The following is a 17538-nucleotide window of genomic DNA, read 5'->3' as shown; positions in this document are numbered from 1 at the left end:
AGCGTTCCTGCCCAAAAGTGCTTAGAAAATACAGAAGAGTGTGCTGAAGTGTTTGAAAACTGGTAGTTTGTACTTTCCCCTTTTTCAAATTTCTTCAGCTGTGCTTTTAATCTCAGTAATTGTTGCTTGAGTAATGCATGCTTATTTGTTGGTGGCTTAGTTTGTTAAATTGCCTTTGGAAGAAATACAGTCTATATTCCTGTGTTGAGATCTACTGAAAGCCGCAACATGGGATGATTCTGAAAAAAATCACTTTAGTTCTAGGACACAACTGATTTTCTCTGTTAGATTGCATTTTTTTACATTGATATGGTACGTTAAGTATATTTTTATATTCAGTTTGAAAGTGCTAAAATAAAATATTACAGTAGTATGTAATACTTTTAGTAGTATTTATTTAATATTTTATTAAATAAAATACCAGTATTTTATTTAATAAAATATAATAGTAGTATTTAAAAATGTAAGTATTTTAATATTTATTTATTAAATTTAATAAATTAAATTAAATTTATTTTTGTACTATCTATACATAAAACCTTTAGCAGGATTGAGACAGATCCCACTGCACCTGCTATGTGATGGTAATTTATGAAGATGAAATGCATCTAACATGGCAGGAACTGAGTCATTCATCACAGACAGAAAGAAATGTAAGTCTCCTTGTATTTTTTGTGTCTTTTCTTTACCTATATTCACCATGCATCTCTTGAGTTTGTGATACAAGTATACTGATCACCACAAACTCATTCCATTTGGTCTGTTTTGAGTCAGGTACTGAGATAATTTTTAGGACCTGGTGTCTTTGATTAATCAGATCAAAGTGGAATTTCTGGTGGAGTTTTAGTGGATTGAGCACTGGTTTTGCAGCAGGTCAGAGATAACACTATTAAGACAGAAGCATTTTCAGGATCTGTTTGTAATATTGATTTCTATATTTCTAGTGAGAAATGGCTCTAATTGTTCTGATTTTCTCAGATCCATTTTCAAATCCTCATTACTTCTACCCAAGGAGATTGTTACATGATACCCTAGGATGTTTTCAGTTAGATAGACCTATCAAATGCTAACCTGGAGCCAACTTCCATGCTTTTTCTGCTGACTGGACCTTTCATCTGAGTTGACTGAGGTAACCCAATGCAAATTCCTACTAGTAATCAAGCCTGCTGAGCTGGGCTGAGCAGTAGGAGAACGTGAAACCTGTGCCTCTTGCTCTTAGCTAGCTTCTGTTCCTTTCTCAATATCAAGTTCAAGCTCCTAATTTTTCAAGGCCCTCCTCAAAACCTGAATGGGAATGTTTCTGCCAGGTTCACAGGGCTCCAGGCTGGGCTCTTAATGAGATGGACATTAAATACTGAAGTGAAAAGCTTGGCCATTCTTGCCTTACTTTTTCTGTGATCTGTCTCCCTCAAATCAGTGCTGCTGACAGTGGAGTGAGTGAGGTGCTAACCAGCACAGATGAGGACCTGTCAGAGTGTTTATTCCAAACAGCAGACAGAGGTGTTTGGGATAAACTTGCTGTCCATCAGCGCCCAGTGTTTTCTGTGAGGGAATACTGACATGCATGCAATGATGCTTTGGGATGGCATCATTGGGATAGAGTTCTCTGAAGAGATCCCAACAGTGATCTACATTGCTAGTGTTTGACACCCCCATTTAATATGAATTTAGCAGATGATGCTTTGTGATTAATAATTTTGCATGTCTTTTCTGTTAGAGGTGGCTAAAGAGCTACACAGCACCTTAGAAAAAGAAAATGGAATTGAGAGCATGCACTGAGCAAACTTTAACAAACTACATCTTTGTATCTATCATCTTGACTCTACTGGGCAGGTGTGCCATTGGAAAGGCAGTAATGGGAACTGCAGAGGAAAAACACTTTCTTTATGGGATTGTAAAAGCTTTTTTTCATGGTGGTATAGAATAAAAAAAGGTGTTTCAGGTTTAATTTGGGAAAAGCAACAGGAATTTCAGTGGAAAAAGTATTAGAATTGAAATTAAACCCGGTCTGCCAAAATCTCTCAGTATTCAGTAATATGATACAGCTTTGTTCTAGTACTGCAGAGCATGTTTCAATGCATCACTATGATGGAAATGAAACCACAGTTTACAAAATTAAAATAGCAGCCATCCATCCATTTTGCTACCAACTTCTGCATCCTCTCTTTTTGCTGCCTTTGACTGAAACAATGGTGCTTTTATATCTTGGCATGTTAATATTTGCAAAGTGTTTTTGAAAGCTGAAATGCACAAGAAAGGTGCTAAGTATTCTTGCTTTCATTTAGAACTAATTTTTCTTTGAGATGTTCTTGTAATGGCTTATACTTTCTGTGAAAACTGGAGGGGATGCAAAAATCTAACAATTTTGGGCTTATGGAGAGGGGAGCTTTTGCTCTAACACTGGCTCAGGAGTATCTTTTTGATGCAGGCAAAGATCTGTATTGTAGAAGCTGCTTTGCTAAGGGCTGGCATAGAAGTGTATCTGAGATTGTTATATCAGAATGCAGAATGGGCTGTTCTTGATGCATTAAATTAATCTCTTTAAGCACCACTGGATGTCCAAGGTGCTATTTTGCTTGGTAGGGTTTTTTCTTTTCTCTTCCTTCATGTCTGTAGCTAACAGGTAGACTGAAGTTTTGGTTTCATGGGTATTTATTTCTTTAAAAAAACCTGGAATATTCAAATAAAGTAGAGATTCTCTAACCAGACTTGGCACAGTTACTGTAAAATTTGTTGTCATTATGAAACTACATATGGGAGTAAGAAGTTCTACAGAAATCAAATTAGAATGCTGATGTGTCTAACTGCCTGTCCCATGTTTATATTTATATATTAAACAAAATTAGTGAATGCTCAAGGTCTTTTAGAAATATCTTTGAGGTGAAGATATGGAGTGTTACACAGTCAAAATTCTCATCTGTAAGGTCATTAACTCTTATGAAATTATTTAGAATAAATGGTGATCTGTAGACAATTTTCAAGTTGTTCTTAATTGGCTAGGAAATGCAGACTCATCTATGTTATTTTATCTGCATGTGCATCTAAAATATTCAGGGGTTGACAGACTGAAATGACTGATTTTAAACAAAGTGTAAACTGATACAGGTCTAATTTCTGTAAATACAACTTAGGAAATTGTATTGTAATATTGCAAAGCCATTGAGGCTGTAACAGCACGATGTCTGTCAATTTAAATTTTCGAGCAGGACTTGAATACATGGTCCTCAAAAGTTGCAAGAACTACTCTCTTTGACTCTGAGTGTTTTCATTACCTCTTAAATTTTGCCTTCAGTAGTTGTGTTTATTCAAGTGTGTCTTGGTGTAGAAAGGTATTCCCCAGTTAAGTGTTCTCACTGAAACCACGCACTGTTCTCCTCCAAACCACGCACTGCTTGCTCACTTTGCCTTTTCATTTCCCCATCTGGCAGGCTGGGGAGGAGAATTGGAGGCAGAGAAGATAAAGGTCACAGGTTGAGATATGAACGATTTATTGGAAACAGCAATGAACTAAGAAAATGAACAGTAACAATCCTGATGACAGTGTCCAAGGAAGAGGTGAATATACCCAACTGTTCCCTCTGTCATGCTGTGGTACCCTGGGAAGGACCCTTTCCTCCATCCCCAGAAAGTGACCTGAGGTGGTACAGAGTAAGCTCCAGTCCCAGTCATGCCCCTCCTGGCTGTTGCAAAAATTAACCCTGTCCTGGCTGAAACCAGAACAGAGCACATATTTATTTACCAAAGGAGGTGATGGATTATTTCACAGGACAAATGCAAGGCTTAGATGGTGTTATATCCCCATGTGTTTTATGGGAAATTTCATGTTGTAAGAAGCATATTGCCTCCTGTACAAATGTGAAATTGTGTTGTAAATGAAATCTCTTAATTACTGCTCAGCTTTGCTAAGCTTTTTACTTTAGTCAGCAACTGCCTTGCTGAAAAGTACCATAATTTTGAAGCAGAAATTTAGGACTGAAGATTTCCAACCAATTTCTTTCTTCCTCATCGTTACAAGAATAGTGCCTTAGTAGTCAGGAAGAAGAGCATTCTGGTTTTGTAAATAGTATTCAGGTTTTCTCGTATTAGTAGATTAGAACAGCATGTTTGTATTTCTTCTTCACCTCCTCACTGGGACTCTCACTTCTGATTTTGCTTCTAGTTTTTGGACCCCAACTTTCACTATACCGATTCATGTTTTTACTGATTAGGTTGTGAACCACATTTTGGATCACATGTGTGCATGTGTAGGAAAGAGGGCTTGCCTTGAGACCAACAGTTTGCACTTTCTTACTGGGGAAAAAAAAAGAGGTTGATGGTAAGATAGGTGTTTGGGATGGTTTTTGTTGATGTATTTTGAAAAGTATTCTTAAAAATTGAGAAGTGTATGTGTCTGTAGTGATGTCTGTAACTTTAACAAGGTGAGGTGGCATGATGACCTGTATAAGGTTTGTAGGCTACTTGGTGAAATCTTTTAATTGTCTGCTTAGGGTTGAACAGAGCATCGATTTCTCATTGTATCTGGAGTTCCAGGTTAAAATCTGAATTTGTATGCTATATAATTCCAGCATATTTTCTTAAGTCTTCATTTTGACTCAGACTGTGAGAAGCTTACACGCTATAGTGTGTAATGAATATTCTAAATATTGTCAATGACAGTGGTGGTCTAGTTTCACCACCTTGCTGCATCTCCAAATGTGTGGTAGCTGCTGCTTGCCGTACTTGCCTGTTTAGCCTACAGATACATATTTCCCTGGTTTGGCCACTTGTTTTCCTTACCTTTGGATTTTGTGAGCATCTTTGGAACAAGCATAGTTACTTCATTAGATGTTTGCCCCATGGTGAGCACAAGAGCCGCGGGTCTTTGGTGGTGCCTGGCAACCACGGTCTGTGGTGCTGAGCACAGTGCTCTGTAATTGAAGCATACACAGTTGGACAAGACAGGCAGAGCTCATTAAAAGCACTCTACTAAATCAAGTTTACTGAGTGTGCCTTTAAATCTTACCCTAGACTCTATCTTAACCTATGAGAGGGTTTTTCTGTTTGCCATTCATAACTATAGGGGACTCTAGCCTTCAGATAGCAGTGGTAGTAAGAGCTACAATATGAAAAGGAGGTACTAAGAGGTGGAGGTACTAAAAGCAAAGATGGACAATGCAAAAACCGGTCTGTAATCCTCTGGGATAATGGTCTTAAGCCACATATCCCTGTGATTTATGCACTTGCTTTATTTGTTATCTTGAACAGAAAGCTTTGTCACTGAAGAGATTTGATAATAGCCTGTTCACAATGATTGTAGTCTCTTGAATTCATATAATAAACCAAATAATTTTGGGCCACTTACGGGTTTAGTCATCCTTGCTGTATGCATTTCACCTCTGATTTCACTTTCAATAGCTTAGATCAAGCTAGATAAGGACTGTCTGCTCACTTAGCTCTGTTCCATGGTCGTACCATATGAAAATGTCTTTCATTTTGTGCTTTGATATATTGGAACTTTAGTAAGATACACATGTTCTGTACCTGCAGTATGTGTTATATGTAGTTGGTATACGTGAATATAGGTTGGTAAAACTTGCAACTTTGTGTTTTTTGACAAATATTGCAACCAGTAAAGGCCTATATTAAAATAAGCAATCTAAAGCAGAAGAAAAAAAATTAAAAATTTCTTTACTTTCCAACTTCACTGCAGCTGCAGTTTTACAGCAGTAGATGATGCAGCAGTAGAATCTGTAGGAGATGGAAGTGAGTTTCAGATCTCAGACACCCAGCTTATTGCAAGAGATGTGCACTCAAGTAGCTGAGGAAAATGTATGTGGAAGAAAGGTTACATGCTGGAGCAGGGAACCACGAGATTGTAGTGCTGGTTTTGAGGTGGAAAATCTGTCTGAGAGGAGTGTTTCTAGGAAGGAATTTATTCTGGAAAGAAGTACAAATGATGCCTTTACCTTGCTTTTTCTCTGACTGTGCATCTTCTCACTACTTTAAAACATTGCCTTTGTTTTTAATCCATAACCTTGTGATGAAAAAGGTTGTTCTAGTGCTAGTCTTTTATGTCCTCTAAAGTGAGTTGGCTTCCCTGCTGTGACTTCAATAATGCATCATTTCCTAAGTTCAGAGGATTCGATGCGTTTAGGGTGAATTTGTGACTTGCTGTTAGATGGTTAAAAGGAAAATAGCTGTAATGGATTGGATGCAGAGCTGCTTCCCCAGCTTCTCTCCCATCCCGCCCACTACCATGCAGAAGCATCTGTCTCTCATCTCCTCTTTGCCTTGTGCTATGTGCAAGTGCATTTTGACAAACACTTTATGAGCAGAAATCTTTGAAAAACCTCTGAGACAAACTAGCAGTGGTGAGAAAGGCTTGTGTCCTAGTAGATAGCTACTTGTGCAATAGAGGGTGATGCTATGACAAATAAAAATATTTCTGTAGTAAATGTTACTACAGCAAATGAACCTGTCTTCTCTAGCTCTACTGAAGTACAGCATCTCTCCATTTTTAACTGTTACAACTTAAAAAACAATGCAGGAAATTTTTGCTGCTATTCCTCCTATAAGTTAGAAGATGCTTTTCTTTTTAAGTTGTTTCAGGAATGTGTTCTGTCTTTTGAACTGTCTGAATGCCATGTAAAGGAGGATGTTTTCCAGTTGAAGATTGTGACTGTGTTGTGCTTTTTTTTAAAATGGCATACTTTTTATATTTGCAGACAGAAATGATGACTGAAATATTTTCCATATCCTGAAGAAAGACTGATGGTGGGCAGACATTCATAGTAATTTTAGGAGTTGTTTTTTATATGTGCAGAGTACATGTATTGCTTTATTATTTGGAACATGTGTGTCTGGTGCTTTCAACTTGGGAGGATAAAGGTGTGTAAACCCCTGCTTTTAATTTTTTATGTGAATTTGCTGCAGTGATTTTACTTGCTACTTACTCCACTGATATGAGGGGGTTTTTTAGATAACACACCTGGAAAGAATGAAATAGCATCTTCTAAAAACACCTCCAAATCTTTTACAAGTAATGCTACAGAGAATGGCAGCAGTGTCAGCAATGTCAAACCAAATACTTTTTCTTATTCTTCAATGTGTGTCTCTTTGCACTGATATGCCAGAAGTTTGTTACTACTCTATTTGTATTTTGAGTCAGCTCTTTGCTTGCTTGTAGTGTTGCACCTTGAGTTGGAAAGAGGTATTATGTAAATTCAATCATACTTAAAAGCAATCCAACAAAAGAAAACGAGAGCAATAAAACTCATCCTTTTTTAGGTACCTGAGATATTTATTTATTGTGAGTACTTTGTGAACTCCTTGTTGGAGGTACTTTCTGCATGGGAATGCCGCATTCAGTGTGTTCCAATCACTCACAATGGGCAGTAAGAGCTTCTGGCCACAGAACTCCAGTGGTACCAAAAAGTAGTCCAAATAGTCTCAAAGCCCAAGCATTCATGTACCTGGCTAGGAAGTGTCACTTTCAGATTTAAAGGACTTGATTTCAAACTCCCTGTAACTGAATGAAAGGCCTCTGCCTTGCTTCACTGACAGGCTTGTGAGATTCTTTAGGTTACCGTTGATTTGTGTAAGAGGAAACCTTGTCATCCTTCCAAAGCCTGGGGAGAACATTTTGTGGACTTCTCCAAAGTGCTGTAGTAGTAGTTTGGTTTGACTGACTTAATGCTTCTATGTTAAAAAAAGATAAAGTTGTATGAAGGTTTGGCCATAGACATGTGATTTGACTCTTGATTGTTTGAGGAGAAGAGATAGGTAGGCTCCCTAATTTATTTAGGTTTTTTTATTCTTTGCATATGCACTTACTGTTGTGTTGCCGTAAGATGCTTTTTTGCTTTTATTAATTTATTTTTATATAGGCTTTGTATTCAATTTTATTTCAGTTTGATCCAGTTCTGGTTTTCTGCTTCTGTAGTTGTAGTATGGACACTGACTGTTGTCCAGGATCTATTTCCCTTTATATTGTCCAATTTTAAAACAACAGCATGACAATAAATTGTGTAGTATTTTGTTTTCCCCCTAGGGGTAGTTTTAGAGATTAGCAGGACAATGAAATAGTAGAGGAAAGCATCTGGAAGGTAAGACTTTCCAGATGGATATCCTGTTGAGATATAATAGGGGGCATGCTTGCTATTTTTGTTTTGTTTAGTAGTGTAGGGTGCTCTGCATTTCTTAGTCCTTTCATTTTTCACGTTTTTCTTTTTTCAGGTTTTTGTTGGTTTTTTTTTGGGGGGTGGGGGTGGGGATGGTTTCCATAATGAGATGTTTGCTAATGCCAGAAAAATCAATCTGATTATCTGGCCTGATGATTCAGACTGTAGAATTCCAACAGCTATTCCCCATTACAGGAATTTAGGAGTCCATGAATAAAGGTTAAACTATATCTAATGCTGAGATTTTAATCTTTTAAGATTCTGAGTCAAAGAAGGTCCCACATTTTATGGTTTGATCACTGATGATTCTGTCTTGTGTTATCAGTTGCATTTCCTGTTTTTTTCCCAGGTATTTCTGTAGGAAGCCAATTGAGCAGTATTGGCTAGAAGTACAGACCATTCAGAAAACAGTGCACAAATGCCAAACTGACCTAACGAAAATACTTAAAGGGCATTAATTGAATCAAAAACCATGGAAGCTCAAAAATTGGAGGGACAGCTGTACCTGTACTAAGGTTAGTAGCAGCAAATACTGAATGGCACAAATGATCTCGATTTTTCGAGAAGCTTAAGAATATGGCAGCACATTTTATTAGTAGCTCTTGGAATAAAGTAGGTCAGTTGGAATAAAAAAATACTTCACATTTCTCAACAAAACAAAAGGTAACCATGTCCAGCAGATATTGGGAGAATGGGAGGCAGCTAAAAGTTTCAAATTAACTTCTATAGCAAGATTAAATGCTGTATGCTACATGAAATTCCTCTTTCCCGCCACCCTTCTAAAATTCCTTTTTGCTTTCTGGCTGGCCCAAGACTTGGTATTACTAGTAAAAGAACATTATCTTCCCACATGATGACTTAAAATTGAAGTAAAAGCACAGTTAATGTTTCCGTAAGAGTTCTTAAAATCCATTTATTGAGATTTAAATGAACCTGTCCTGTATCTGGAAAGAAGCAAATTCTTTTTCCCGGTAAGGCTTACCCTTTATTCGCTAATCCAAGCATTAGCCTGATATTTTTCTGAACAAAGTAAAAATCAGTAACTGAACTTGGACATTCTGCTCCCTTTGTAACCACATAGTCTACTGTTACTCTCCTGCATTGGAGCGTTAAGTTGCAACAGAGGTCCTTTTCTGGTTACAATAGAAAATCCTTTATAATTGGAGTCTTCCTCAAAAAAAACCTCCTTTATAATGTGAATTTTCTCAGATGTTTTGTGATAATTGGTCACTTCATATGATTTTTTAATATGGTTGCCTGAGTAATCTTTATAGGAGCATGAGAGAAATGAGGGGAGGAGGAGAAAAAGGAATGCTACAAGACTGGTTAAATCCCAAAGCAACTCAGGTTTAAATGTTCTAGTTTTGGGGTAGGCATCTGACTAGAGCCACCTCCAGCTGATATCTGGGGGGAGGGTGTGATCAGCTTTCAGCCATCCCTGAAATTCACGGTGGAAGCAGAGGTCACGGTCAGTATCAGGTTCAGAAGATCAGTACTACTCTGTTACCCTCAAGAGGTTTATTAGTAGGTAAAATTTCACTAAGGCACATTGGTGTGGAATTCCCTTCAGATCCACATCAACTACTTCTTAGCACTGTTAAAAAACTTCATAGTGGATTAAAAAACCACACAAGTTCCTCCCTGAGCTTTTCATTCAAAGGTCTGTTATGGAAGTCTTTTCCCTTTCTATTCTTGGAGCACACACGTGACATTTGGTTGCATTTGTGAGATGTTTTTCCTAGGAATGACAATGGATCTCTAATGGACAATTTTTTCTTTTTCTTCAAAATTGATCTCCTTCAGCTCTAAACAATTGCACTGTTCATGTTCTAAAAATTTGGGTTTAGTTTCAACTGCATGTGAATGGAAAAAACTGAGCTGGTTTATGTTTTATGTTTAAAATTTAAGAGGGCTGATGAAGAAATAAGTTTGTTTCATTGATGGAGTAACTCCTGGACTAAGCCAAAATGACTCTTTGACATGTATTTTGTGCTCATATGTTGTGTGCTAGAGCCATTCAATTTATTACCTTTGTTACGAGAGATGGTTCACTAACTTACAGAACAAGGGTTGCTTTGCATCTTTCCATTAAATTTGCAAACACAAACAGGGAGCGGAGTAGATTAGTTGCTTCTCCTTAAAAGCTTCATATTAAAAGAAGCTGAGAACCTCAGTGGCTGCAAATACTGCATTTTTTCCTTTTTTTTTTTTTGTCCTTCTTTTCACCTCATAGAGGCTTAAAAATATTTACTTAGTCCAGACTTGGGAATTCAAGAACAGACTGCTGCATTAGCATGTTTGGCCATGTTTTGCTTTCTCTTGCCAAGAATTGTTTTTCTGTCTATTAATTGGAGCTGTCGCTGTCTATGCCAAAGTAACAGTGATTTTTACATGCAGAACCTGCGTACCAATGGGTAATTAGCCACAAGTTCAGCAGCCCACTCCCTGGTGTATTGGTAAAGATTCACAACTAAAGTACTCCATCTCATGGATTCTGTTTGTTGATATTATAAGCTGGGGATAGTTCATGACAGTAGTTCCCTTGCAAGTGAGTGTTAGAACCAAGTTAATAAGCACCATAGCTTAAAGAAAGGTGGTCTTTTGGGGTGACAGCTGGCCTGGACACTGAGTGTGTAAATCTTCCTTATGTTTCTACATGGGAACTTACAAAGGATTCTTGAAAACACAAAAGAAAGGGTATGTTTAGTTAATGGCGCATTTTTCAACTCTGATAATAAAAGTTTCATGAAGTTGATAGCTGTGCTGTCAAATTTCAGACTGTAAATTTTATGATCCTGCTTGAATGACTGAGGTGTTGTCCTCTTGGATAAACTGTCCTTACTAATTAAACAAAATACCAGGACTATTGCAGGGGGAAAAGCAAGAGTTTGCAGATATATTTTCATGCCCAGTGGAGGACAAAATGAAGTGATTACTGCCTTCTTACTCTTCAGATTATATTATTGTAAAATCATGGCCAGACTGCCTTTATGATGATTTCAGATTCTTTAAAACCTTACATCCCTCTGTCAAGACTGGTCTCAGTGCATATCAAGAAAGTGATAGATAACAGCACCCTTAGACATACTTGACCACTGCTGGCATACAAGTAGAGGTTTGTAAAAGAAATACTAACATTTTATGACTTTGGTATGAGTGGTAATGCGTGTGTGTGTAAGCACTATCTGGACCAAGCAAAGCAGTTAAATGCATGGAAATAATCTACTTCCATGTATACTGTTCTCTTGAGATTTGCTTTGGAAGCTCTTGCTGATTTCATTAGATAATAAAATTATTTTCTTTTTAGAGACATTTAAATCTTTGTTTTCTTGTTGTTGATCTTTGTAATCAATACAGCTCTTTTGTGAACTCTTGACCATCCATAATATGAAAGCCAAAAATCTGGCAGACAAGACCTTGCTTTGTTGGATAGCTTCCTTTTGTAAATTCTGTTTGTGTCACTCAAAGATGTTTAACTAATCTTTGAACTTCTTGCACTGTCAGTCACTGTCATATTGACCATTCTTGAGGATGACATGTCTGTGCAACAAAGTCCTCAAGAGCCTTTTTAGAATTTTGTGCCTTTATCCTATGTTGGTTGGGGAAAAGATTTTTGTTTGGACTTTTTTGGCTCTTGGGTTTGTTGCTGTACAACATACAACATATTTACAGACCCTTTTTTGGTAATCTTGTGAAGCGTTCTAAATGTTGTGGTTCCTAATGGTGTGGATTAAAGGCGAAATCAGTGCTATCTCCTTCAGATGGCTAGTACACAGCAGATACCCATGAAAGTGTATTTTATTCTTGACTGTTATCTATGATCTTTTTTTGAAATTTCTGGTGGCTGGGGGAGATTTTACTTTTTTTTGGCTAGACCATGACGAGCTCAAAGATGAGGAAGCAGTCAGTGTTGGAGCTGTGTTTTCCCCACTGCCAGGGGCCGGCCAGGTCCCCTGCTGAGACCTGGAGGCAGCAGCAGAGCTGGGTTTGGGCGACTCCATGAGACACTCCCTTGCAGTTGGGCTGTGAAGTGACAGTAGGCAGCAAAGCTGCTGTGTTCTGCCAAGCTGAAATTTGGAAGAAATTGCTTCCATTTTCTGACCTAATTACAGGTAATTTTGCCTGGAAGTGGCTGATGTGGGGGATCGTTGTGAGGTGGCCATGTTCTCATCTGACAGAAAAAGCATATTTCCTTGTAGGTTGTATAAAAGGTTTCTGATGGCACGTGTGTTTGACTCATATGTGTTCAGAAATTTTTACCTTTCCAGGACACAACATCCATTGCTGTAGATAGTAAGGGTTTTTTTGCTAAATGGCTTTACACTTTGCAGTAGCTCCAGCATGTTCTTTCTCAAAATTTTTGTGGTTTATTCCTTTGCAAATATAGACACATATGGTGGAGAAATACACCTATAGCAATTATTCTTTCCTTTAGACATTGCAAGAAAGGGTGCTGGTTGAGCTGTGGGGCTAAAAGCAGCTCCAGGATCTCTACTCCCTCACATTTCATGTTATGTGACTATTACCCACCTGCATGTTGAAGGAGAAAGTGTGTGCTTCTCAGCTTTGTATAGCAACTGTGTTTCTCTCCAGATTTCCACACAGGGGACAGTACTTCATAGATAATCTGGGTCAATGTTATGGATACCTGAAATCCCAAGTTTGTGGCTGACAGTCTGTGCCAGAAATGTGCTCTACTGCTAAAAACTGCTGTTGAAAAAACAAACCAATGTCCAGCTATGTGAGAGGAAAAGTCAGTTAAATGAAAGAGGGTAGTCAGTGTTGAAATTTCTTGGATGTTATTCTCTGTTTTGTGAGCGTTTTTTAAAATCAATATTTACTGAAATTTATATGAAATTGAGAGAAAAATGACATTGCCCCTGGAGATGCCCATGCTGAGTTTAGTTCTCTTTTTTTAATACTTTGGTGCCACTAAAGTAAAAATAATGGAACAGTAAACATTGGTATTTAGAAATCCAGTAGCAATAGAGGTACTGCATCTTAACTGTTGAACTGTCAAGTTGCTTAAAGATGTGTCACATTAAAAAATGTGAAAGACTAAAAAATTAAAACCAAAGCACTTGAAGATGTGTCAGAATTAAAGTTGCCTGTGTGGCTGCTGGTTAAATATGTTGTGCAGGCATTTCCTGGAGGAGATAGTAAGCAGATATTGTACCTTACAGTATGATTAGACTTGACAGCTTGAAACTTTAATGAGCATACTGTTCTGAAGAACCTTTTGACCCAATCAGCTTTTATGGCACTGCACAGTCAGAAATGTGGTTTTCTGTTTTACAGGTTGAAATATTTTGTTTGGAGCATTTTGGGTGGCTGTGACTCTAATCCATGTCTTTTCCTATAACACCTGAAAGGTTGACATGTTGATTGACCTCACTGATTGGACTGCACATTGTGTGAGAAGTGGTCATACAAACACTTGTTGCTCAGTGATTCATGACAGAAAATATATAAAGCTCAACCAGCAGCGATGAAATTATACAAGTGATCTCTTTATGCTAGATTTAAAATTTCAAAGCATGGTGTAACAATGTGAACAAATTCAGAGTGTGGGGAGACAGGTGGCATTGAAGGCGCCTCAGGTGTGGGATTTTGGCAGAGCTGGAAATGAATGGAAACAGGACCTTGTGTTAGTGGTTGTGTTTATTTTCCAACCTGAGTCACCACGTGTGCTCTCAAATATTGGATAAGCAAATTTTTATTGCTGTCTTTTGCAGAAAAAAAGTTATTATATTTGTTACGCTTTCTCCTGTTTCATACAGTTTTAAAAACTCTTTAAATACAGAATTGGAATACTGTCTTGTCCTGACTAATCATTCCAGACTCATGCCTCTTCATGGGTCTGTTATAATAAGAGAATTTCTCATTCTGCTTGTTACCCTGAGCCATTTAAATGAAATGTAAGTGTGCAGAATATATTACTAACACTGGGGAGAGCTGAGTAACCATCATGGTAATTTGTACATCAAATATTTTTTTCTTCCATAAGAGGTACGTAAACCTTGTTCACTAATAGATTGAAGTTTGAGGTTTTTTTGGTGATAGTGGTGATGGTGTCAGTGGGAAGAGAAGTAGTGGAAGTGGTAAAATGAAAGGCAAGAAGCTCTTTAAGCAGGGCTGAGGTTTGTCATCATCTTGATTTGTGCCGCTTCTCTTTCCCCGGCTAGCTGATGTTGAGAGTGGGATAGGTCTGCAGTGAAGAGCTGAGCTGTTCTGCAGTATTAAATGCATGGTAACATTTTGAGTCCTGCTGCAGGAGGCATGGTTAGCAGTGGAGTGCATTTAGAGGGAAAAAGTTGAGCTCCACTTGGTCCCTGTATTCATGCCTTACTAATGTGAATGCTTTTAAGTCCCACCTTCAAAATTCATTTTTCCATGTACAAAATTGTCTTGATTTTTTTTTTTTTTTTGGCAGAAGTCTGGGATGATATCTATTGCTCTGGAGATATTTTTGAAGATTTTGTTCATAGTTAAAGACTGCAAAGCTGAAGTGCACATGTTGGAAAAAGTAGGCCCTGCAGATCTACAAGAACTTAAGTTCTTTGGGGTCTGTATACCAGAGGTTTCTGTTAGCTGTGCCAGTATCTTAAGTGTATGATAGCAAAAAGTGAACTTTGCCAGCATTTGTACTTTTCCCATTCATAAGAATCAGTAGGCATCATGCTGTCTTTATTTTTTTTTTTTCCTGGGCAGTCTTAACTGGAATTATTTGCTTCTTTTGACAGCGTTTCTCGTAATAAGAGAAAACTCCAAAAGGTTTTAGCTTTACTTCCTGGAGCAGGGTGGAGTGCTCCTTTCATCTCCAGCAGGCTGGTAAGGCATTAATGTCATCATTCCTGCCAGTTTGCCCATTTACTGCTGGGTGATAACTATGCTTAGTGAATAATGAGCACTGTAAGTTGTGGGGCTTTTTACTGCCCCTAACTCTCTCAGTGGACAGCTGCCAGCTTCATCTATCCTTAAAGTAAGCCAAGAGAATATGTAAGCTTTAAAATGAGCCTCTATGTAAGTGCTGGAAAAGAAGCTGTTTCCCTTAAAATAAGAAGTACAAAAGCCCATAGAGTTGTAAAAAAATGTGCTAGTAGTAAACTTATTTTAGAGGATGACAAAATTCTTATTGTCTGAAACCCAAATACTGCCACACTGATGATAGGAAATTTAGTCTGACTTGACTGAATTTCATTATCTATGTCTTCTTCAGAGATGAGCAGAAAATAAGAAATGGATTACTAAGATACTTTTTAAAAAAGTCTTCTTAATTTGCCTTATGTTAATAAATTTCTTTGGAACAGACAAGTCAACCTCATCATTTTAGTGAGAGAGACATGTCAGTAGTAATGCTGATTCTTTAAAGCCCTTATGACTTCCTGAATATAAACCGCTGCTGAATAGAGATGCTGCTTAAAAAAAAAAAAAAAAAAAAAAAAAAAAAAAAGAGAGAGAAACTATATACCACAGTTTTGTATTGTATTTTAATGTACTTACTGTGGCCCACATTTCCACTGTCCTTCCTGAATCCTGGATTTCATGGCGTGAGGGGCATATGTACCTCAATTCCCTTTATTGTCTCAAAGGTTCAATCCAATGTCTTTATCAATGGTGGAATTTCAAAATCCTAAGTCTTGTACTTTGATTATTTTCTCCTTTAGAAATAATGTGCAGTGGTGTGTATGATGTTTTAAGAGTAGAACAAAAATAGAAGGCAAGAACCATTTTTAAAGTAGTAAGTTGTCTACAAGCTCATTTATTGTTTCTAAACTTCATGTCTAGATAGATACAGCTTCATCTACCAAGCTGTATGGATCTTTGTCAATCTGGTGAGACTCCTGCAAGAGCTTCCCCAAAACTCTCTAGTCTTCCCTTCCTTCTGCAATGCCATTTTGAAGTTGTCATGGAATGTTGATTGTCTTGTACTCCCAGGTCTCTCGATGTCCAGCAGCAAATCTTAAGACTCCCTTAATGTTTTTCATGGATTTGTCAAATAATTAGGGTTGGAAGGAACCTCAGGAAATCATCTAGTTCTACCTCTTGCTCATGCTACAATTCACATTAAGCCAGTCAGATCTGCTTTTCTGCTAATTAACTATTGAGTTAAGACAGTATTAGACATTAGGAACATTTTTACAGCAAAATCCCTGTAAATGCCTAAAACACATCTTATAAATGTTTTACTTTTCCTTGGTTGTATTTTATGAGCCTCTTAATTTTCTCTCTTTTTGAGGAGCACTTTCCTGAGTGTTCTGTTTGTAGCAATGGAAATACATGATTTTGCCTAATGACTTTTATTAAGTTGCAGGCAGCTGGAACCACGACTGCCTTTCTCTGCCAGTGTGGAGAAACAGGGGAGTGGGAGGAGAGACTCAGTGTGGAGAATGAAACAGAGAAAGGAGACAGGAGATATGGAACTCATGTTCAGTATCATTGCGGCGTGTTAGGGTGCCTGTTCAAAATGTATTTGGGAGAATCACACTCAGTGGTGTTTGCTGGCAGTGTGCAAAGAGCCTGTAAGATTAGAGATTTGGATGCGCAGCACCACAGCTTGAAGAGGGTAACTCTAGCAGCGAGGGAAAGGGAAGTGCTGCCAGCTATGGGCACCTGGCCATTCTCTAAGAAGGTGGATTTTTTGTTGTTGTTGGGGAATGAAAGTTACCAACAATTTTAAGTGTCTGTGAGGAAGTTTGCCTGATCTCTTAGTCTACGTAGGTTTTTCAGTACTGCTGCCTTTTTATGAGCACTAAAACTTGGTTGTACTTTAGAGGAAACTAAGCAAGATGTTGTACTATTTCAATTACTAGACAAAACAAACTTGCCAGTGTTCATGGGAAAGGAACTGCTTCTACAGAAGCTTAAAAGGAAAAACAAGGAACTTGGCTTATCTTGTGTACCATTGAAGTGATGTTTGTAGGTGAAATAGTTTCAGAATTTGATCAGCTAAGCTCAAGGGAAGTTATTACCTGCATATACATAGAATTCTGTGAAGCTTTATAGTAAAGCAAACATAACAGAAATAATTGCTAGTTTTGGAGCAGCATGTGACACCTAAAGGGAAGGTTTAGCTGGTATTGTGTGTATGATTCACGGTAGGAGCAAAAGATAGGAAACTAACGCAGTAGTTCTGGGAAGCTTTCTGATATATATGGATTCTAAAAGAAGTGTTCCATTTGTTTAAACAAAAAAGAAAAAAAAAAGTGGTTTTTTTTTTTTCCTCTGTTGGGGATGCTATGCAACCTCCCTTCTCTCAGGAGCCAGGAGGCATGAAATATTGATGCAATGGGAGATACTTCTGTAGCATTTTTGAGAGAGTACCATGGGATAGGTCCTTTCATCCCTTTTATGTCTGATGTGAGTTCTGAAATTCTGT

General features: G+C 37.8%; 1 protein-coding gene across 3 annotated transcripts in view; it reads left to right on the top strand.

The window, feature by feature from the left end:
* LARGE1 (LARGE xylosyl- and glucuronyltransferase 1) overlaps positions 1 to 17538 on the top strand; it is a 279159-nt gene that overhangs the window by 10288 nt on the left and 251333 nt on the right. The window contains exon 1 of one of the 3 annotated variants that reach the window (XM_041481414.1): positions 3448 to 3555. The exons of the other annotated variants lie outside the window; for them this stretch is intronic. Within the exon in view, the coding sequence (XP_041337348.1) occupies positions 3535 to 3555 (21 nt within the window). The 5' untranslated portion in view covers positions 3448 to 3534. Of the gene's footprint in view, positions 1 to 3447; positions 3556 to 17538 lie in introns of those variants that run through there. 3 annotated transcript variants of the gene reach the window in all.

This window comes from Pyrgilauda ruficollis, unplaced genomic scaffold (genome assembly GCF_017590135.1).
Source record: "Pyrgilauda ruficollis isolate IOZ18807 unplaced genomic scaffold, ASM1759013v1 scaffold56, whole genome shotgun sequence".
Taxonomy (NCBI): Eukaryota; Metazoa; Chordata; class Aves; order Passeriformes; family Passeridae; genus Pyrgilauda; species Pyrgilauda ruficollis.
This window is presented reverse-complemented; position numbering and strand designations above follow the sequence as displayed.